The 23,362-nt window shown below is 41.8% G+C and overlaps 1 protein-coding gene across 1 annotated transcript in view; it reads right to left on the bottom strand.

Annotated features, from left to right (window-relative positions):
* vegfc (vascular endothelial growth factor c) overlaps positions 1–22,995 on the bottom strand; it is a 95,457-nt gene extending 72,462 nt beyond the window's left edge. The window contains exon 1 of the mRNA XM_034188859.1: positions 22,616–22,995. Coding sequence (XP_034044750.1) covers positions 22,616–22,732 — 117 coding nt within the window. The 5' untranslated portion in view covers positions 22,733–22,995. The remainder of the gene's footprint in view (positions 1–22,615) is intronic.
* Positions 22,996–23,362: the final 367 nt, after the last annotated feature.

A 23,362-nucleotide genomic window follows, 5' to 3' on the forward strand; every position in this document is an offset into this window, starting at 1 on the left:
AAGTCAGTGGAGTCTTCCATGCTCTAATATCTATCTTTGGTGCAAATTTGGTGAGATCCCCAGCACTTGGTGAGCATGTTGGGGATTTTCACAGAGATTGGCACTGATGAATATCTAAAAATTAAAAGCCAAATGGCCTCTGTGTGCATGTGTGTGAATATCTTCGATCATAGACAAACTGGGGAGAGCTGACATTTTCCGTTTGGTATGCTTATGCATTTTGGGTCATGGATGAACACTGCCAAAACAGAACATTAATAGGACTAATATTTTGGGGGGAAACTATGGATATTAGCTAACAAAATATCAACAGTGAACAATGGATGTTGATAATTACATTCTGGACTTACATGCCATTCCAAATCATTCTAGAAACTTTGCAGAATTTATTACCACCCTTCAAAAATGTCTGCTACCTGTTTTATAAACACTACCCAATCTAGAGCCCGTGGATCCTCAATGTGCTACTGAAAGATGGCAGCTAGTCTTTATTCCAATACATTGGAGATGCACTGGGCATGGGCTGAAACAAGGCAGGCACTTTGGTCCCACAGTGATACACAACACAACCTCCAGTTTTAACACCATGCACAGAAAAAAAATGAATCTAAGATATCAAGAAGAGTTCATCTGCCTGGAGTCCAAGGGCTCCTGACTTATCAAATAGGACTTGACTGCTGCAAATGTGGCCAAACAAGACCAGCTCAGACATATTATCTGAGATGTGCTGTTACCCTGTTACAGTAAATTAGTAAAAGTAAATAAAGAAATAGTCATTAACTTATTGTTATTTGATCGATGAGTAGACATTTTAAAGCATGTAAAATAAAGTATGTACAAAGTACAAGCCCACCCCCACATTTACCCCTATTTCATTGGGGCAATGTTTTGCTGCAGACATCATGACTTTCCAGTTAAGGAGATATTGGCCAACCCCACAGTGAATGAAAATGAACAACAAATGTTTAATCTGTTATTCATCTGCTGAATTTATTAAAGCTGTTTCAGCACCAGACACTAAATACAACATGACAGTTTTACACCACTCTTAAACTACTGTAGTTCCAGAAGGAGCAGAGAGGATGCAGGTTTTCATTCCTCCCAATCACATCAGCAGGTGATTTCAATCAGTAATGGTCTGACGCAGACTCCAAGTTCTGAACCTGAGCAGAAAACTGTGTGAGCATGTGAGGCGAAAGTTATTTTCTATTCCTGAAATGTAACCAAACACTTCTACGGTCAACATAGGAGTGCTGTTGAGTTGCACTATTCTTACTCCTTATTTTGACTAGATTTACAGTCAGACATACTTTTGGTTGTATTGTAACTGCATATGATAAGATAAAGTATACTTTATTGTCCCTAAGGGGGAAATTCATCTTGGGCTCACAATTTTTAACACGGGTGCAGCCAGTTAAAAACACATCAAATAAGTGTAAACCAGAGTGGACAAACTAACAAATAATAAATACACGCCTTGCAACACAACCGCATGCCGTTAATTTTAGATTTTCTTGCAGACACTGTAACTAACAGGGCCAGAAATTTAGGTGATGGAGGGACACCAGATGTTGAAGATGCAATGCATTCTTGGTCCATTCTGCCAATATGTGATAGGGAGATTTGGATATGTCGATATGTAGACCCGGGTTTAATTCCTGGCCACAGAATGTGTTTGCGACCTTGGAGAAGACACTTCATATGCATTGACCTAGTCCAGGTTATGTCTGTTAGCATGTGTTGCTGCTGGTGGTCACCATGGCCCCCAAACTATGGAACCACAATAGCTCCTGGATGGCAATCATGGAGGCATAAAATCAGTCCATTCCATTGGAGCAGTGATGGTCCAGTGCAGGAGTATTCAACTCGGTCCAGAAAGGGCCGAGAGGGTGCAGGTTTTCTTTGCAACCTCCCACTCCACCAGGTGATTTCACTGATTAACATCACTTTGAATCGGTTAATTAGGCCAAGAAACCAGAGAAACGAATATCACTACTGAAACATTCATTTCGCAGGCCTCCCAGCTATAAATGGGTACCGAACCTGTGACAGACTATCCTCCCATACAGGGAGAGTCATAGACTCACATCCACTTCACGCTTCAGTATATGAGGATAACAACCTTCACCAATGGGCTCCAAAGCCTGGATAAGACTTACTTTTCTCTTCTTGCAAATAATTTAGGTCAATTTTAGCAAATTTTGAAGTTACAAAAAAGCAACAGTGAATATTGGCAAGTGATCAAATGGAAGGTTCCCGGTTCAAGACCGCCTATACCCATTCTCCATGCCATGTGAGGATTTACATCAGAAAGGACATCCAGGGTAAAACCTGTGCCAGATCAGCAACACAGAGTGAAAACTGTCTTCGGGGTTCCATGGATAACTTCAACTATTTGACCAGTGATTTTTCACAAAAAAAAAAAAAAATGTGAATAAATGAATACAAAATAATTTTTTTGTTTGTTCTGTTTGCATGTACAATGCTGTCACTTGATCTGAATTATGAGCGTTTTCCAGCTTTGAGTGTTTCAGAGAACAAGTGTTCTCAGTCAGTCCTTCCTTTGGTTGGTAAAAGGAAAAAAGACTCAGCTCCATCATCTATCAAAAAGCTTTGACAGCCAAAGACAGAAGCATTTACCATCATGACCTGTTCATTGCTGTTTGAATTAAAACCGACTTCAGGCCCCTCGAATGGCCACTTGTGCTAAATGTGAAAATGTTGTGAAAATGTTACTCCAGCTGGCCGTACGAACACAGACTAAGTTTAGTTTAGCTAGTATTTCCTAGAAAAACCAAGATTCTGTGCCGCTCTGTGACAATCTTCATTATGCATTCTGCCCTCATTGACCTTTAGTCACCCTTTAGCTCACTCCCATTTACCGCTCCTCCCGTCTCCCATTCAGCCCAAAACAATAGCAATTGGTGAGGTCTGCAGGTCAGTGTTTGGCACGTCCAGCAGCAGCTGGTTAACCTTCACATGTCAGAACTCTGAATGAGGCCTCACATAGTTTCACTTCAAAGAGAACTTCCAGAGTCAAAACGTCCGGCATAAAACGCCTAAAAATCATTCCCACAGGTTTCAGATGGTGACCAACATCAAACCTGGTTGCAAATGAGCAAATAAATCACATCCTTGTGATTTGTACAATACAGGACGTCACAGAGGAACATTTAGTTTTGGCTTAGACTGTTTTTTGAACTGCACTCCGGTGACTGGCTTCACAGGCCTGTCATGAGCACAGCTAAAAAAAAAAAAAAAAGATTAAATCAGACTGAAACCATGTCACAAGCTTTCTACAATGTGATTGCTTTTCTCAGTGGCTGAAATAAAATGTGCACAGGAAACTTTTTTTTTTTACTGGGATTTTTACACCAGGACTGAATTTTTGCTGGACAAAGATGAAGCCATGTCCAGACACCAGCGTAGACCATGACGATCCATGACGATCATCAGTAGAACGGCAGATCTTAGTTAAATAACCTCCTGGTTCCCTTCAGTGGTGAATATTTGAAGGAATACCTATAAAAACTACTTTTAATACAATTTTTGAGCATTGTGAACTAGGTTTGGGCAGTTGGACGATTTCATCATCCATCAGCAATGGCTGATTGACATTACAATGTGGAACCACCCACCATCTTGAAGCCCCCAACCGGCTGCACATGCACATACATTTTCCTGAGTATAACTCCCTGTTGGTTTGTTTTTTGCTAGTCTGGGAGGCTCCGCAATTTATACACTGAAAAATCATGTTTGTTATTCATAATAAAAACAATTATATAACTCTTTATATAGGACTTTCACAGGAATCAAAGCAGAAAAGAAAATAAACTCCAATAGGGTTAAATCCCACCCCTGCCACATTTCTCCATGTAATGTGGAATTGTGTGAGGAAGGGCATCTTGTGCCAAAATTAACATGCAGGTCCACCTCGGCTCTGCTGTGGCAACCCCAAGTGAAAATGAGAGGACAGCCGAAGGGACTTACTAAAGAAAGAATGAATGCCAATAAATATATACTCACTCAATCATCTTCAACCACTTACTCCAATTAAGAATCACGGGGGGCTGGAGCCTGTCACAGCGGTTATAGCGTGTGAGGTACACCCTGGATAGGACGCCAGTCTGTCGCAGGACCACATACATACAAACAAACATATTCGCACCCGCGTTCACACCGACTGACAATTTAAAGTTTCCAGTCCACCTAACCTGCGTGTCTTTGGATGTGGGAGAAAGCCGGAGAACATGGGGAGAACATGCAAAGTCCACACAGAAAGGCCACAGGAGGGAAATGATCCCATGACCTTCTTGCTGTGAGTCAACAGTGCTAACCACGAAGCCATCGTGCTGCCATAGTTGAAATAATTGAGATGTTTCACCCACTGAATATTCCACTCAGAAATAACAGAAAATTCCTAAGAAATAACAATTACCAAAAACATTCTTCTACAAACTCCAGGGGGCTTTTGAAATATGAAAGATACAAAAATAAGATTAAGGAAAGTGCTTAAATAGAAAAAAAAATATTAAAAAAACTCAAGTAGCAACAGATAACGTGAGTAAGAGCACCAAAACATTTTCAGATTGCATCCCAGTTGTAAATGTTTGCCAAGCTGCACTTAACTACTCAAAAACACATCATCAGTTCCCGTCACTGACTTCAAAATAAGAATTGCAACATTTCACCTGAAGCTTTTTGTCCTTCCAACTTGGTCAGAGCATCTACTGAATGCTCCCCAAGGCAAAAAAAAAAAAAAAGCAAAAATCAATAAACATAAAACTAAATCATCCCAAAACTATTATCTATGAGCTGTTTCTGTTCTCTCAGGTGGACGAAGAAATAACTCACGTTAACACAGAGAGGATTACGTTTCTGTGGAAAAGGTCAAATCCCAGAATGGATCAACCACTGCATGATGTAATCAAAGCCAGATGCAGACTAGAAAAAACACTCTTTATGGCCCCTTTACACATAGTGCAAAGTTTGGACGGCGTTTGGGTGAAAATGACAAAAATTAGTGCACGAAACACTGCGCCGATGGGCAGGTGTGCACGAACACGGCGCAAGAGTTCGTGCATGCGCAGGTGTCTTTGGAGCAGGAACAGTGCCAGGTGCAGCACATGGTGCTGCTTATGTGGTGCAAATAAACAAATAACAACCAGCTAGTACCTGTGGAACCATATCATGCTGCTTATGTGGCATATTTTTTAAAAAAAGAGAAAAACACACCACCCACTGGATGCAAACTCACACCTTTCAAAAGCTCTGATTACCAGTCAGCGACTTTACCACTGTGCTACCGAGCTGTTCTTTGAAAGTTGCGGGAATCTGCCTCATATCAGGAAGACCATTTTATTATTACAAAAAAACATCAAAAACACACATCATATAAAAACACCACATTTATCAAGCAAGCAATACAAAAACGATCCGTTCTGTTTCTGTGTAGATGACCCATGGTCACAGACATACAGTTATGAAATGACATGAATGAGAAGCAGTTCACCCGTCTCATTCATGTCCACATCTGCTGGCGCATCTCCAACCAGCCGCGCATGCGTGTCTAGTGGACAGTGCGCTGCAGGACACCGCGTCATGTGGAACAGAGCTCAAATGGGTGATGTGACAGTGAGATTGCCTGCTGTGTGTTCTCATCTGACGGTTCATTTCAACCTGGAAGCAGCTTGTCCATGTGCACACCGTTCATGCGCTCGCTCGCTGCAGCACGTCACCACAGTGATATATGTTTTTATTTATGTCCACTTGATAACAGCAAACAGACACACGCACTTCACAGTGGGCAGTTGTTTGTCCATGCCCGTCCAAACAGAGTACATGGTGTCCAGCGAGACTGTCCAGATCCACAGATTTCCACAGCTGCTTCAAGGATTCAAAGGATTCAAGGATTCAAAAGAATTTTATTGTCATATGCACAAAGGAACATGTTCCCTGCACAATGAATGTGTTTGCTGCATTTAACCCATCCTAATTGCCAGTTAGGAGCAGAAGTCACCTTTAGGCGCCCGGGGACCAGCTCCAGATGTATATCCTGCCTTAGGTCAACAGCAGGGCTGAGCAAACCCTTCAATGGGAGGACACACCTCCTATCAGTTCTCAGCGCACACACCAAAGCCACACTCGTGTGGGACTTATACAGATTTCTCTGCGAGTACAAAGGTGATTGTCTGCAGTCTGTCATCGTGCCAAGAGTGTGACTGGCCACACATTTTCTGCGTGCCATGCCAGCGGTGTTCGGTGTTCGTGCGTGTCACCTGACATTTGGCCGGCACCTGCTGCAAGAGGATGTGATGGGTTTGCACAGCGCACACTTTGTCTTTCAGGCGCTTGTGTGCGCAAATAGTTGTAGCAACAGGTGCATGAGGCATTGGAGGCAGGGACAACATTACATGGTTTGCAAACGATTCCTGTGTCATGTGCACTAAGTGTGCGCTTTGTCCAAACTTTGCACTATGTGTGAAGGGGCCTTTACAGTGCACACCTCTGCATTCTGATAGAGGACCACCTCCAGCCTACAGATGACTATTCAATGATGACTAAACGAAGGTGAAAACTAGATGTCTTTGGTGCAAGGTTTCTTCGGAGATCGTTACGTACCGCTGGAATGCGTTTGTGTAAAACAAATGGTTACTTAGAGAGACTCACATGAGAAGTATGAGGGACTTGAGATATCTTGTGCTGCATGCTGTTGCCACATGTTGGAGCTTCATAGATCATTCTGTCCATCAACTGCCCATCCATGTGATCCTCCAAGATCCTTCCAGGAACAGGACATGTTAGACCTATGAGGGAACTGTGGAAATCTGGAGGATACTGAGGACTTATGGAAGGATCGTAAGGTCCTTCGATGACTGATCTCCCAAAAGCAGTCCATTTACCGAGACTCTGCTCTTCACTATGTCTTTTGAACGATAGGTTGCTGTGACCACTTGACCCTCACTCTGTATGTGTATGGCTGCTAATGCAGTAAAACTTGCATATCCTGACTATCTTCCTTGTAGTCAGAAGGATATATCTGGTAGTCAGGAGGATATAATGGATTCAGGTGAACCAGCGAATTTTGCCCGTTATAATCGAAGTCCGTTATATGAATAAAACAAAATCCATTATATGTATAAAATGCACAAAATCCATGTTTTCTAAATCCGCTGCGAAGTGGTACCTTAAAATCCTAAAGCCTGATATACAGTGAGGAAAATAAGTATTTGAACACCCTGTGATTTTGCAAATTCTCCCACTTAGAAATCATGGAGGGGTCTGAAATTTTCATCTTAGGTGCATGTCCACTGTGAGAGACATAATCCCCCAAAAAATAAAATCCGGAAATCACAATGTATGATTTTTTTAATAATTTATTTGTATGTTACTGCTGCAAATAAGTATTTGAACACCTGTGAAAATCAATGTTAATATTTGGTACAGTAGCCTTTGTTTGCAATTACAGAGGTCACCAGGTTTTCACACACTGCAGCAGGGATTTTGGTCCACTCCTCCATGCAGATCTTCTCTAGATGTTTCAGGTTTGGAGTTTTAGCTCCCTCCAAAGATTTTCTATTGAGTTCAGGTCTGGAGACTGGCCAGGCCACTCACCTAGAAATGCGTCTTACGGAGCCCCTCCTTAGTTGCCCTGGCTGTGTGTTTGGGGTCACTGTCATGCTGGAAGACCCAGCCATGACCTATCTTCAATGCTCTTACTGAGGGAAGGAGGTTGTTTGGCCAAATCTCGCAATACATGACCCCATCCATCCTCCCTTCAATACGATGCAGTCGTCCTGTCCCCTTTGCAGCAGAGCACCCCCAGAGTATGATGTTTCCACCTCCATGCTTCACGGCTGGGATGGTTTTCTTCGGGTTGTTCTCATTCTCTAAACATGGTAAGCGGAGTTGATTCCAAAAAGCTCTATTCTGGTCTCATATGACCACATGACCTTCTCCCATGCCTCCTCTGGATCATCCAGATGGTCACTGGTGAACTTTAAATGGGCCTGGACATGTTCTGGCTTGAGCAGGGGGACCTTGTTGCCCTGCAGGATTTTAAACCATGACAGCATCATGTGTTACTAATGTAATCTTTGTGACTGTGGTCCCAGCTCTCTTCAGGTCATTGACCAGGTCCTCCTGTGTTGTTCTGAGCTTTCTCAGAATCATCCTTACCCCACAAAGTGAAATCTTGCATGGAATCCCAGACCGAAGGAGATTGACAGTCATCTTGTGTTTCTTCCACTTTCTAATAAATAATCATAACAGTTGTTGTCTTCTACCAAGCTCCTTGCCTGTTGTCCTGTAGTCCATCCCAGTGTTGTGCAGGTCTACAGTTTTGTCCCTGGTGTCCTTAGACAGCTCTTTGGTCTTGGCTATGGTGGACAGGTTGGAGTGTGATTGATTGTGTGAACAGGTGTCTTTTATACAGGTAACAAGTTCAAACAGGTGCAATTAATACAGGTAAAGAGTGCAGAATCAGAGGGCTTCTTAAAGAAAAATTAACAGGTCTGTGAGAGCCACAATTCTTGCTGGTTGGTAGGGGGTCAAATACTTATTTACAGCAGTAACATACAAATACATTATTAAAAAAAATCATACATTGTGATTTCCGGATTTTTTTTTTTTTTAGATTATGTCTCTCACAGTGGACATGCACCTAAGATGAAAATTTCAGACACCTCCATGATTTCTAAGTGGGAGACCTTGCAAAACCATAGGGTGTTCAAATACTTATTTTCCTCACTGTATGCTTCTGTAACTCTGTGGCCATGCAATGACGTCAACGTGCATGTGACCCTTTTAAAGTTCTCCATCGTGTCTTTATGCAATTTGCCACAGTAGCAGTGACTTTTTCTGGATTAACTTGTTCCTCAACAAACTCTACTTCTTTATACAGTACAATCATCAACCTCCAAACCAACCATATGGTATGTACAATTTTCCTCCATGAGTTGCAGTTCATTTGAGGTTCTTTTCCTGACTCCTTGTTGTAAAGTTGATCATATTTGTGGACTTTTCTGCCAAATGTATTGGATCCATGCTCGAAATGTAATCGGCAGGTGCACTGCAAAAACTAGTTTAGCAGGTGCACATCAGGCTCTGGGAAGGGGTCACAGCCAGGCAGAGGGCGCTGATCTAAAGCGGTTTGGTTCGCCCCAGGGATGTGTGAAACTTAACACCATATTACAGTGCAGGCAACAAACAGCATTTTGTTAATAATCACCGGCCTTAAATTACACCGTGTCTCATTTAGGTCCCGTGTCTGAGCACGGTTTGAAAAAATAAATCTTTTAATCATGGAAATACAGTATCCATTTTCCTTGAATCGGCAAGTGTCAGTGCTGAACCTCATTTCGTACCTCTGTTACTGGACACGTCCAGACTGCTCTGTTGGTACATGTGAGGGCTTTTCATGAAAATGCATTGCGATCGGACAGGACTTCTTGTCGGATGTGAGCAAAAATCCATCATACAAAATCCATTATATACAGTGTTTATTACATGGAAAAACATACAAAAGTATTGGGACTTTTGCTTTTGTCCGATGAGCGTGAATATCTGGTTTATATGATGATGGTTTAGGCGAGTTTTACTGTATACACTTGCTCAGTGGGTGGATAAGATGGCACCTTCCTCATGTGAGACACCTTGGGGCGAAATACACTGTGATTTGGTGCTGTATAAATAAACTGAATTGAATTAGTACTTGCATTCATTAGACCCAGACCTGACTTGACATGAATGGAAACAAGACTGCAAGGACAACAGGGAAACAGCACTGGTCTTGGTCTGGGGTACCAATCCTGCTGTCAGGTGTGCTCAGTCAGCAGAAGCTCAAAAACAACAAATACTAATCAGCTGTGGTTGTAGCCGATATGCATGGAGAGCATGCAGGGCAGGTGATCTTCAACACTGAGGCTTATGACCCCTGCTGTTGTGGCTTGGTTAGAAGAGAGGCAGACTTGTGACCAGAGGATCCTTGGGCCAGACAAGAAAATCACTCATTTGCGTCCAGTGTGAAGACGAGATCCTCACATGGCAGCAGACTGACGTTGGTGTCACGCATCTTTGTAAAGCACGCTGTACATCTACATCAGATGGATGCCACTGTACCACTATAGAAATGCAGTGGTCAGCATTGGGCAGTACTTGGCAGAAGAATAAAGCCAACACAATTCACAAAAACTGGTGCCAAACATGAAAAGCCAAACTCCATGTAATGAGCCGTGACAATAACACTAAAGGAAATCCTGATGAGCTGCATGTGTCACTTTCCAAATGAAGCATGAAAATGCAGTTAGCCACAGCCCAAGCCACAAAAAGCCAGACTGAACTGAGAGCCAAACTTTAACGTGTCCCAAGGCTAAGCACTTTTAGTGTCTTGTTCAAGGACATTTCAACACTCAGCTGCAATTAGAAATCAAACCCACCAATTAGTGGTCAGTGGACACCTGCCCCATTGACTGAGCTGTAGCTGCCCTCAAGCGCCAAAGCAAAGACGCATACCTTCAGTATTATGTTCCGCTAGTGTCTCGTCTCTGATGATCTGTTCTTAACTCCAGGTATCCAGGTTCTCCAAAAGAACAAAAACATTTAAATCAATAGGAGACATTAAAGAAATTATTTTTTAAAAACTGATCCTGAATTACAACCGCCTCAAATTCTAATAAACTCTTTGTTTTCACCAGATTCCAATGAAATGCATTTATGCTTTTTTTTTTAATGACCTGCACAAGAGCAGTCAAACAAGCCAACAAACAGACTGAACAGTGGTAATAATGGTGCGTGCTTACAAATAAAATGACAGGTTTGTAACAACAAAATAGCCCTGTAGAGGGCTTCAAACACACAATGTGCATAGAACAGTTACAGTACTGCTGTACCTCAATATCCAAAATGCAAATCCAGTGATGTGAATGCATCTGGCAATTTGAATTCATGAAAAATTGTGACTTTCAACCTTCCTGATGTTTCCAGATGAATGAAGATTACCACACAGGGACATGTCATGGTCAAGTGAACTGCCAAAAACAACTAAAAGGACTAAACTCACATTGAAATACTTTGAGTGTTGATCTAAGCTGTTTTTGGCCCTCAGTCTAATGCTCTGTAAGATAAAATCCATTTATCTGCTGCTGCAGAGAGGAGTTTCCATAAATAACAGATATTTCAAAATATTCTGTTCTGCAGAACCATTGTATGGACACGGCTTACCGTCAGAAAACCCCAAGGCAATAAAGTTAATTAAGGTGCTGGAGTATATCTGTCAGGTCAAAAGGAAACTGGAAACGGAAAGCCAAAGCAAATACAAAGCAAAGTAAAAAAATAAATAAATAAAGATGAACCATGAGGAATGAAGTGACGATAATTGGCACAAATCAGGACGCATTGGAGGAGACTGGGAATTCTTCAACCTTTTAAGCCAACTGCAGTAAGTCAAAAGACTCAAGGAAGTCTCAAGTGGAGCCATTTACAACTTCAGAGTTCATCCAGTACTGTTGACCTGTTAGTTCTAGTTGCCCAAAATTGGCTTTTGCATGGACAGTAACGAGAGTCTGTCCATATTAAGCTGTTTGATACAGCTGGAAATAGTTGGGGGATTTTCTCAAGGGGTCCAGTGAAATTTCCTCAAGGGTGCAACAACCATTTCCAGGAGGTAGGTGGGCAAATTGTGCAACACATTTCTGGGGGGGTATGTTGATTTTTCACAGTGGATATGGTTTTCCGAGGGGTACATCTGTTTTAAGAATAAGTTTGCCTTTTTGTATTTGTTGTTTGTTTTTTTTCCCCAGGGTAAAAAAAAATAAAAATTCTTTCATCCCATATTTTTGGATTCAAAATAGAGTGCTACATTCTATGTATATATCTTTTTTTTAATATAACAGCTGAGTGGATCCTTGTCATTTGATTGGTGCTTTGTATTTCACATGACATGGATAATTTGGCCCCATTTGTGTTGCGTTGCATTTAGTGTGCATATATGGTTCCATTTAGCGTGCAAATTTGGTTCCATAGATTTTGTACCATTGCATGCTGTAAACTCTGCCCACACATTAGTGTGGGCGGCAGAGTTTGTTTTGATGACGAACGACGATATGAACAAGTTAATTGATGTTGCTAATTCTTCGAGCACACACAAAAAAAAAAATACGCTACTCCATGAGCCATCTGGAGGCATGAAGAGCTGTTAGAATGAAAAGCTGGTCAAATTTCTGACGTGATTTTTCGCTGGACTGAGGACGTACGTGCTCATAGCTTCATGGTGGAATGCAACAGAGAAGGCCAAGAAAACAGATCAAATCTAGGATCAAGTTGCCGACGTGTCTTCTGGCAAAATATGACTGAATTTTCTTTTAAAGAAAATCCTTCTCTGTTCCACACAATCATGAAGCTGTACAACTGGTGATGCAATAGACAAAAGTTACACAGTGCAACAATCTGTCCAACCACATGCGTCATGAGAGTTTTGATGGCTTCCTTCACGAGTCGCTTTCCTATAATTTCAAGTTCAAGCAGTCACTAACTGTTTCACAACACTCACTGTATCCTACTATGAAAATACTTTTTTAAACATGTTCAGTTGCTTCACAAATGTTATTTTTAGTTGTATAATCCAAAACATGAGAGAAGTTTAATGAATTATATATATATATATATATATATATATATATATATATATACACACGAGGTCTGTTAGAAAAGTAATGGACCTTTTTATTTTTTTCAAAAACTATATGGATTTGATTCATATGTTTTTACATCAGCCAAGCTTGAACCTTCGTGCGCATGCGTGAGTTTTTCCACGCCTGTCCGTTGCGTCATTCGCCTGTGGGCAGGCTTTGAGTGAGCACTGCTCCACCCCTCTCATCGTTGTTTCATTGCGAGGAAATGGCGGAATGATTTGGGCTTTTTTTTCCATCAGAATTTTTTCAGAAACTGTTAGAGACAGGCAGCTGGAAACCATTTGAAAAATTTATCTGGCTTTCTGTGAAAATTTTACGGGCTTCACAGAGAATAAGGAGTGTTACTACAGCTTTAAGAACGGCCCACAATGGCGCACGGCGAGAGGCAGAAACCACCACATCATTTCTAAACGGATGGCTGTGTGGAGCTGGGACCGTCGTGTGCAATTTCTCTGGTTATCACAAGAGCTGGACATCAGCCATTTTCCGGCAGATTTCACTTTTAACAAGAGATTTTGTCATGGAAAGCCGTGCGGAGGCTTCGCGCGTCACGACCGATTCGCTGATGAAGCGAGACAAAGGAACACCTCCATTTCGGAGTGCCAGAGTGCTTACCAGTCGAGTGAGTATAAGAGAAATTGTGGAGAGCTGGGCAATTCATTGGTCAATGAAATCTAAGCATGATCGTGGATTAAAGATGCAATGCCCTCTGCAAATACATTATTATACTTCATTCAAACTGTACTGTTATTTGCAAAATGCTCAAATAATATATTTAAATATCAAATAATTGTGCTCAAATAATGCATTTGCTCCCTAAATATGTAAGTTTCTGACATCTCTGAGGGGTGTCACCTGAGCTGGTGTTAAGATTTTACTGAAATTCCTTTGAGTAACTGTGATAAGCTTTAAAATTAAACAATTGGAACTGCGAGAGAAACTCGTCATTCAAATTAAGACTTTAATGTGATCAAATGGTGACGTGTTACTGGCGAACATTTGTCCCCAGCACCATGCACACATTCACACACGCTTAACCCCCGTGACACCTGCTGTCATTGACTCTTTCCTCTGCCTAATTTCACCTCAATTTTCCTCCCCTATCAAACACTTTCTACATTCTCTCTCTCTCTCTCTCTCTCTCTCCTTTCCGCTCAGCCACTTTTTTTTTTTGCTCTTGTCAGTTCATTTCAATTCAGATCAGCTCTGCTGGCATAACATTAAAGAAACGTATCTTTCAATAGTGTATCAATCCAGCCATTATGGTCCATGACAGACCAATAATAACTGTTAAAAGCCATTAAACTGCACGATGCCTTATGCGTGTAAGATAAACCATATCATAAATTACAAAAAATAATAATAATAATAACCTGCTCCCTTACAATGCTTTTAAATTCCCAAATTATGATCATTGCCAGCATCAAGGCATGTTCATATTTTTATGGTCTTGCAGAATGCACTGGTCCATGTTGACCTTTACCACTCCAAAACTGATGGCGGTGCTAAGAGGTCTGTCCAAAAAGTATCGTACCTTTTTATTTTTTTCAAAAACTATATGGATTTGAATCACATGTGATTACATCGGCCAAGCTTGAACCTTCGTGCGCATGCATGAGTTTTTCCACGCCTGTCGGTTGCGTCATTCACCTGTGGGCAGGCTTTGAGTGAGCACTGGTCCACCCCTCCCGTCGGATTTCTTTCATCTGAGAACTTGCTGAGAGACTTTGCTCCATGAAATTTTTTTCAGAAACTGTTAGAGACAGGCAGTTGGAAACCATTCGATAGATTCAGTTGGATATCGGTGAAGATTCTGTCGGCGTCACACGGATTAAGGACTGTTAAAACCTTTTTAAAGACGGCCCACAGCGGCGGAGGGTGCACGGCGCGCCGAGCAGCCATTCGACAGGCTGGAACGACCAGATAATTTCTAAACTGAACGCTGTGTTGATCCGGGACATCATGTGACTACCACAGAAATGGCAACAGAGCTGGACATAGCACTTTTGCGGCACATTCCACTGTTACAGGAGATTTTGTAATGAAAGACATGCGGAGGATTTCGCGCGTCGGCACGAAGCAGCTCAGGACGCGCAGCAAAAAAAAAAAACAACTCCGTGTTGGAAACCATTCAGAAGATTCAGATGGCTTTCGATGGCTTTCAGTCGAGTGAGTATCTGAGAAATTGTGTAACAGCTGGACATGCTGTTGTGTGGGCCGCCAGAAGAGGAGGTACTGCTGGCCCACCACCAGAGGGCGCCCTGCCTGAAGTGCGGGCTTCAGGCACAAGAGGGCGCTGCCGCCTCACAGGAACAGCCGAGGTGACAGCTGTCACTCATCAACTATGACAGCTGTCACCGATCATCTGCACTTCACCCCGGATAAAAGCAGGATGACACCTCCACCACGTCGCCGAGATATCGTTCTTCCAAGGAGGTAACTCTCTCAGCCTGAGAATTCCTAAACGTTGTTTGTTGATACATTGTTTGCAGCTGTCTTCCTGAAGGACCGGCGTATGCTGCGACTGCTTCGCTCTGCATTCCGCCAGATAAGTGAATAGACAGACGCTGCACGAGTGTGTGTTAGAGGTGGAGGTGGAATAGCCACCATCCTTGTTACGGGGTGCACACACACCCACACCTGACTGTTTTTGCTCTTCACCAGCAGTACCAGATCCGACACGCGGAGACGGTGGCCACCTGGGGAACTCGGGACCTGGCGGCTCCAGTATCCTCCTGGTTTGGTGGCGGAGGAAATCGTGTGGTTCCGGTTCTTCTCCAGACGGACGTCTCCTATCGTCGAGCCTGCCCACACGACACCTTTATTAATTGACCTTGTATTCATTCTATAATCTGCTGTGTGTAGTTGTGGCATTCACAACAGTAAAGTGTTCAAATTTAACTTCTCCTATTGTCCGTTCATTTGCGCCCCCTGTTGTGGGTCCGTGTCACTACACTTTCACAACACATGCCCCAACATGTCCTGTGAGACTTCCAAGACGGAGGTGTTTTTTTGCTGCGCCGACAGAATCTTCACCGATATCCAACTGAATCTATCGAATGGTTTCCAACTGCCTGTGTCTAACAGTTTCTGAAAAAAATTTCATGGAGCAAAGCGGCAGTCTCTCAGCAAGTTCTCAGACAAAAGAAATCCGACGGGAGGGGTGGACCAGTGCTCACTCAAAGCCTGCCCACAGGCGAATGACGCAACCGACAGGCGTGGAAAAACTCACGCATGCGCACGAAGGTTCAAGCTTGGGTGATGTAATCACACGTGATTCAAATCCATATAGTTTTTGAAAAAAATAAAAAGATACTATACTTTTTGGACAGACCTCGTATACTGTATTTCTTCTGCTTTGCTTCCATTGCTAGCATCATCTGTGCCATTAGCTTAACTAATTTGATGGTGAAAGTGCAACAAATCGCATAGCTGCATTTTAAAGCTAACATTTCCCAGTCCATTTTTGTTAAAATTTTGTCTCGAAAGTGAATTTGTTGTCGCACAACACAAATGTCTCCTTCATTTCGACTGCAGTCGTCGTCCCACTTTACACTCATTGGTTATGAGCTAGGGCTGCAGGATATAACCTAAAATTCATATTGGGGTATAAATTGAATCCCTTCATGATAATGGTATATATCACGATATAAACCTAAGTGCAAAAATTATCATGTGTTTCTGAATGGGTCCCTTAGCAAAGGAAAATTGATCAAAATAAATAAAAATGACAAAAAATAAAAACAGATATAATGTAATTTTGAAACCATTTATTGTGCAGATCTCAAAACTACTGGTACAATTTGCCGGAAGGTGATGCAAGCCTAGATCTGATGTTTTGGTGAAAGAATTAAATAAATTTATGGTCAGCGGCTGAAGTTTCATGTCTTGAACACTAGATGGCACACCCGCTCTGAATACATGAAGCGCTTTCAGGACGGTCACTTCCTCATTTACAAAACGCAACATGAAACCACATGCAAAACATTTTATAAAAACTACTTAATTTATTCATATCTGAAGTCAATCTAGGTAAATTGACGTTACCTGACTGATTTTGTCTTTCTGCTCCAGTTAAAAAAAAAAACAAAAAAAAAACATTGCATTATTAAATGTGCCGCTTTCTCAAATAGTAGAGAAGCTTGAATCTTCGACTGGACTAGGTTGCTTGACGTGAGGACGTTTCGCTTCAAATCACAAAAGCTTCCTCAGCTAAAATTCTTGCTCTGGTAGTCTGACTTCTGACTTGACTCTTGTAGAGAAGAATAAACCAGAAGCCAACAAAAGCTGGAGTTTTTAACCTAACCAGACCCCTCCTACCGAAAGGCCGACTGCTATAGGCTAGTGACTAAACAATAGCTCTAATTAGCACCTATTGTGCTCTAGTTAGCACTCTCCTAATGATGGGATGGAAGCATCCCCTGATGGCTCCCTTGACGACTCTCCTGATGACGTGAATGACTCATTACCATGAACAAAAGACTGAAACTGCTTTGACCTGAGTACCCCATTGTAAACAGGGGACAAAGCGTGTCTGAGACCCGCCCCCCGGTTAAGGCTGGGTTTCAACTGTTTTACAAAGAATGCTTCCTTGACACCTCTCTCAAACCATTTCTTCTCTCTGGCTAAGATTTTAACTTCCTTGTCCTCAAACGTGTGGTTAGTGTCTTTCAGGTGGAGATGAACTGCAGACTGAGGTCCACTGGCGACCTCTCTGCGGTGCTGGTATAGCCTCTTGTTTAAAGGTTGCTTAGTCTCACCTATGTAGTGTTCATTACAGTTTTCTTGACATCTGATATAATACACTACATTGCTCTGTTTGTAACTAGGGATCCTGTCCTTAGGATGAACTAATTTCTGTCTCAAGGTGTTAACCGGTTTAAAGTAAACTGGGATTTTGTGCTGTCTGAAGATCCTCTGTAGTTTTTCCCCTACTCCTGCTAAATAAGGGAGAGACACTCCTCTTCTTCTTGTCTCCGTCTCCTGTCTATCTGGTCTCTTTGTTTTCTGGGACTTCTGCACTTTGTCCAGGGACCATTGTGGGTACCCACATACTGTGAGGGCTTTCTGTACAAGTTGTTGTTCTTTAGCCCTTCCCTCTGCAGTTGTGGGCACCTGTAGGGCTCTGTGTTGAAGAGTCCTGATCACCCTGAGCTTGTGTTCAAGGGGGTGGTTTGAGCCAAAGAGCAGATATTGGTCAGTGTGAGTGGGTTTTCTGTAAACCTCTGTCTGGAGCTGCCTGTTCTCTCCAATCGTAACATCACAGTCCAAGAAGGCTAAATGGTTGTGTCTGGCATCTTCACGTGTGAACTTGATATTGGAATCCACCGAACTGATGTGTTCTCTAAAGTCCTCGACCTCCTGTTGCTTTATTTTAACCCATGTGTCATCGACATATCTGAACAAGTGACTGGGAGAGATGCCCATGAACGACGTCAAGGCTGTCTTCTCCACTCGCTCCATGTACAGATTGGCCACAATGGGGGATACCGGAGACCCCATCGCACAACCATGGATCTGCCTGTAGTAATTCCCCCTAAACAGGAAATACGTGGTGTTAAGACAGATCTCCAAGAGTTGGCAGATGTGGTCTGGTGTGAGTTTGGTCCTTTCAGGTAGAGACAAATCCTCCAGCAGTCTCTCCTCACAGCTGAGATGGCCTCAGCGGTGGGGAAGCAGGTGAACAATGAAGTCACATCAAACGACACAATTGTTTCATCTGCCTCCAGCTGCAGGTCCTTGATCTTGTTCACAAAATCTTTTGTGTTCTCCACATGGTGGTCTGAGTTACCCACTAGAGGAGCCAAAATCCACTTGAGGTGCTTGGCCAAATTGTATGTGATGGAATCTGTGCTACATACAATAGGCCTGAGTGGCACGTCCTGTTTGTGGATTTTGGGCAGTCCATAGATGCATGGAGTGGTGTCCTGTTTAGTCACCAACCTATAGCAGTCAGCCTCTCGGTAGGAGGGGTCTGGTTAGGTTAAAAACTCCAGCTTTTGTTGGCTTCTGGTTTATTCTTCTCTACAAGAGTCAAGTCAGAAGTCAGACTACCAGAGCAAGAATTTTAGCTGAGGAAGCTTCTGTGATTTGAAGCGAAACGTCCTCACGTCAAGCAACCCAGTCCAGTCGAAGATTCAAGCTTCTCTACTATGGAAACCACCTGGACAACTGAGAGCCTACACAGAAACAGCTTTCTCAAATGTTTAATTCAGGTCGCGACAGCTCTTCCTTCTCCCAGTGCTTCGGCTGAAATAAATAAACAACGGCTTTGCAAATATCATCGACAGAACAGGCGTCTCACAAACTTAGATGAACAGCAGTTAGAGTCAGTCACCTCAGCTCAGAACACCCCCTCCACCGCAGCAAACTGGTTCACACAAATCTCTACCATCAGCCAGATAAACCACCTAAAACAAGAAGGCCTAATATGCGCACAAACGTCAACATGGTGCACGGTGAAAGTGCAACAAATTTTAACTTTTGAGGTGGTGCACTTCCAAGGTGCGTGTCGCATTTCTCCAAACAAGACTCTTGCAATGTACCACAAATGGAGGCGCTGTTCTCCACTGAGTCACTATAAGTCAGTTGTTGATAAGGAGTTCATTCGCATTGTTAAAAAAAAAAAAAAAAAGCCTCTCATCAACATTCGACTTGTACTGAGCCAGTAGAGACCTGTGATGCTGAACAGGTAGAAGGCTAAGGTAAGCAGCTAACTGTACATCAGATGTTTTAAAAAGCACATATAGTGAGTTAAATGTGCATGTTTAACTTGGTAGGGATTCTCCCTATGCTACCAGACCCATCTGATGATATTTTCTCTGTTCCGTGGTGAAAACAAATGGTTTAATGCAAATGTTTTTGAGTTTGTCCTGTAGACTGTGCAACCAGATACCCCGTCATGGTGCTTGAGTTCTAAATCAATACTGGAGTAATTAAAATAATTTATGTCCTAAAATTATGAAATAAAACATCTAAAAATAGAGCACAGTTTGAAATATCCCTGAGTTCTCCTTTATTATCCTGTAAATGGATGCAGTATTTAAGTATCTCCAGTTCTATGTACTGTGTTGAATTATGAAAGAATTTTGACTGCAATGTACATGAAAAAGTAAGTGTCAGTGAAAGTCGAATGTTTTACTTTCAGTTATGCCAAATGTGGCTGGCAGTTTTTTTAAAAGGTCTTTTGTTCTATTATAATTTTCTGCCTCTAAATTGATAAAAAAAAAAAATTACAAGCTAATGGGTTTTATGGTGGCGGCAGAGGAACATGTACTCTAAAGAATACCCTTCTAGTTTTTGCAGTAATTCATGTTTCATAGAGGTTCTGTGTTTTTTATAGGCTCACTGTGTACATGATTAAAGTTTATTTTGCCTGAGGTGGGTACACTCAGTTCAAGGCCGCCCCCTCACTGCAGAGATTCACCTCCCTGTGAGTTTTAATAACAATATCCTTGTGTTTCAGCTTTAGGTTTCCCCACAGCAGCCTAATGAAATATGAATAAAATAAAATATTCTTAATTTTTATGCTGGGAGTAATCATACAATAATTTATAACTTCTATAACAGTTGACACATATATATATATATATATATATATATATATATATATATAAAGTATTTATGATTAGATCTGAAACTGGCTGTGCACCGACGCTCCCCATCCAACCTGATGGAGCTTGAGAGGTGCTGCAAAGAGGAATGGGCAAACTGCCCAAAGATAGGTGCACTAAGCTTGTGGCGTCTTATTCAACAAGAAGACTTGAGGCCATAATTGCTGTCAAAGGTGCATGAACAAAGTATTGAGCAAAGGGTGTGAATACTTATGTACATGTAATTCATTCATTTTTTTTATTTTTAATAAATTGGCAAAATTTCAAAAAATGTTTGTCATGTTGTCATTATGGGGTGTTGTGAGTAGAATTTCGAGAGGGGAAAAAATTAATTTATTCCATTTTGGAATAAGGCTGTAACATAAAATGTGGAAGAAGTGAAGCGCTGTGAATGCTTTCCGGATGCACAGTATTTTCCTAATCACAGAACTGAAAATAAGTTTAAAATGCAGCTTCTGTCTTTTCTGAGGAAAGATTAACTTAAGTTTATTTGGGTACACCAAGAAAGTAAACTTGCAAATGCTTCTGAAAGTGTTCAGATGTGTAATCCATCACAGTGAACACTGAGTACCCTGTTTTTCCCACCACATGTATTTTAAGTATTACTAAATGTATAAAGTGTGTTGTCTGTAATCCTGCATTGCTGCCAAGTTCAGCAAATGAGCTTCACAAAAAACAGAAATCCATAACAAAATGATGGAATCTGAGAACAGCAATCAAGTCAAGTGAAAGTATCCAGTATCACCCACCCAAACAGACAACTGTCTATTCCCAACTCTCAAAAGTACCCATCTATCTGCCAAGGTGAAGCGTGGTCATCCCCCAGTTACTAGAGTCCTCGACACTGAGACAACTACATGATGGATCGTGCCCAGAGAAATACACCACATTGGCAAAACCTGGTTTATGGCATTCCCTCACAAAGCAAGTCATACTTCTCATTCCAGTCATCCAAGTCTCCCCAAGTACCCAATAGTTTGACTCAAAGTAATTCCAGTGGTATCCAAGGATCCTCCAGAGACCTAGTAGTAATCATCACCTTGTGAATACCATTTTCTTGCAATAGCAAGGTAGTTTATTTCATTATTGTGGGAAAACAAAAATGCCAGTTTATCAAGCTATTAAGATTAAACTTTATGGGGAAAGATTTTCTCCTAATAAGTCAGGTGTTATCACAAGAAATGAGCTTCATTTAAGAAGATCCCCCTGGATGGGACGCTACTTCATCGCAGGTTACTTTCCCAGCCAAAGTTGGTTCCCATTTACAGCTGAGCGAACTGAGACAATGTAGACAAAGTGTGATCCTCAAGGTCGTCAACAAGTAGCTTGACTGGGAATCAAACCCAGGTCAATATATTGGTCGCCCAAGTGTTGAACCCACTGATTTACCTGCTGCCTTGAACATCACATGACCCACTCTCCAAAATAGTTGAAATTCCCTTCACTATCGCTATCTCTCATCACCATAGCGACCCCGCGGAGAGGAACCCTTTACTTTATTGAACTGTGCAATGTTCCCTCAGTTGTTCAAGCTGACAGACAAATCTTTCATTCCAGCAACAACCTCTGTGCCTTATGAGCAAAAATTCTCCAAAGCAGGAGAGATTTTGATTAATAAGGAAACCATTGCAGTCCGAGCACATAGAGCAGACTGTTTTTCTTTGTTAAACGAATAAATAGTTGACACAAATGATTAGCGAATGTACACATGCGTTCCCTACAAATAATAAGAAAACTTTTCTTCATATAAAATTATAAAACAAGCTTTGCAAAAACCAACTAAAAAAAAAGTACAGATATACATGCAAAGTTTATGATTCCATGCTAGAACAAAGAATTTTTAATTTTGTGTTAAATATTAATAAATAAAATATGTGTTTTTATCACCCACGATGAAGGTGGGCACCACATCCAGCAGGTGGCCGACACGTCTATGGGATATTACATAGATAAAACAAAACTGCTGTTTCAGTTGATGGGGCATCCTTACGTGCTCTTTTAAAGTGGTGAGCTTGAAAGCTATGGCATTTATGGTTTTTAGTTAACGGCTACTTATCTGTGTTTTCCCTTTTCGTATGATCTACTCTTGACAAGTATTTTGATGATCATAGTTGTGCCTAAGACTGGCGGCAGTCTGCACTCTCCTGAGTGCCTTTCTACCTCAGAATATATTCAGGGATCCACCAGACGCACATTTTAAAGCAGCCCTGAGCTTGTGACTATGTGGTCCCCCCGTGGCTCCACATGATGGACCCCTGCTGGTCCGCGGACCCTCCACAGGAGCCAAGTTCATGTGAAACAGCTCATACGTACCGGCTCGTCCATCTGCTCCTGCTCGTAGTAATCATAATAGTCGCTCTGGCTGAGGTCGCTGGCGAAGTTTGTGTAGAGAAAGTAGGCAAGTAAAATAGATATTCCCAATAGGTGCATATTTAGAATGTCTTCAAGTGTTTAGAATCCGCGAAGGAACATTTAATAGCGCCTCCTCTGTGTCTTCGCTCCCCTTTTCTGCTGCCACTCATAAAAGTCTCTCATTTGCTCTCTGTCTTCTTCTCTTTTCTGCACTTTTCTTTTCTTTTCTTTGTCTTTCTTGTTCCACTGAGGGACTGAATCATGTGTATGGATCCCACTGTGCAGCTGTGCATGAAAGCCCGGTCATATGGACGCAGACAAATCCGCTCAAAGGGGCGCACCGCCTGCGTCTACGTCAAGGCGCAAAAATTACAGGAAACAAGGCAATCTGCCTTCAACGTAAAAGCATCAAATGCGCTGTTTTGTTTTTTTGTTTTTTTTGCAAATAAAGTGCGGCAATCTCCATTTTCTACTGACTCCTACCGCCAAATAAGGAAAGCTGCATGCATTTCTTTTAACAAGGTGGTGAGTGCAAAAGATTAAGGAACCATAAGCGAGTTTATATATATATATATATATATATATATATATATATATATATATATATATATATATATATATATATATATATATATATATAAATAAAACACTGGGCCAAAGACAACAGAGGACCATACAACTCATGCAGAGCTAAAAGCCAGAGAATAA

The sequence above is a fragment of the Thalassophryne amazonica genome, chromosome 15 (genome assembly GCF_902500255.1).
Source record: "Thalassophryne amazonica chromosome 15, fThaAma1.1, whole genome shotgun sequence".
NCBI classification, from domain to species: Eukaryota; Metazoa; Chordata; class Actinopteri; order Batrachoidiformes; family Batrachoididae; genus Thalassophryne; species Thalassophryne amazonica.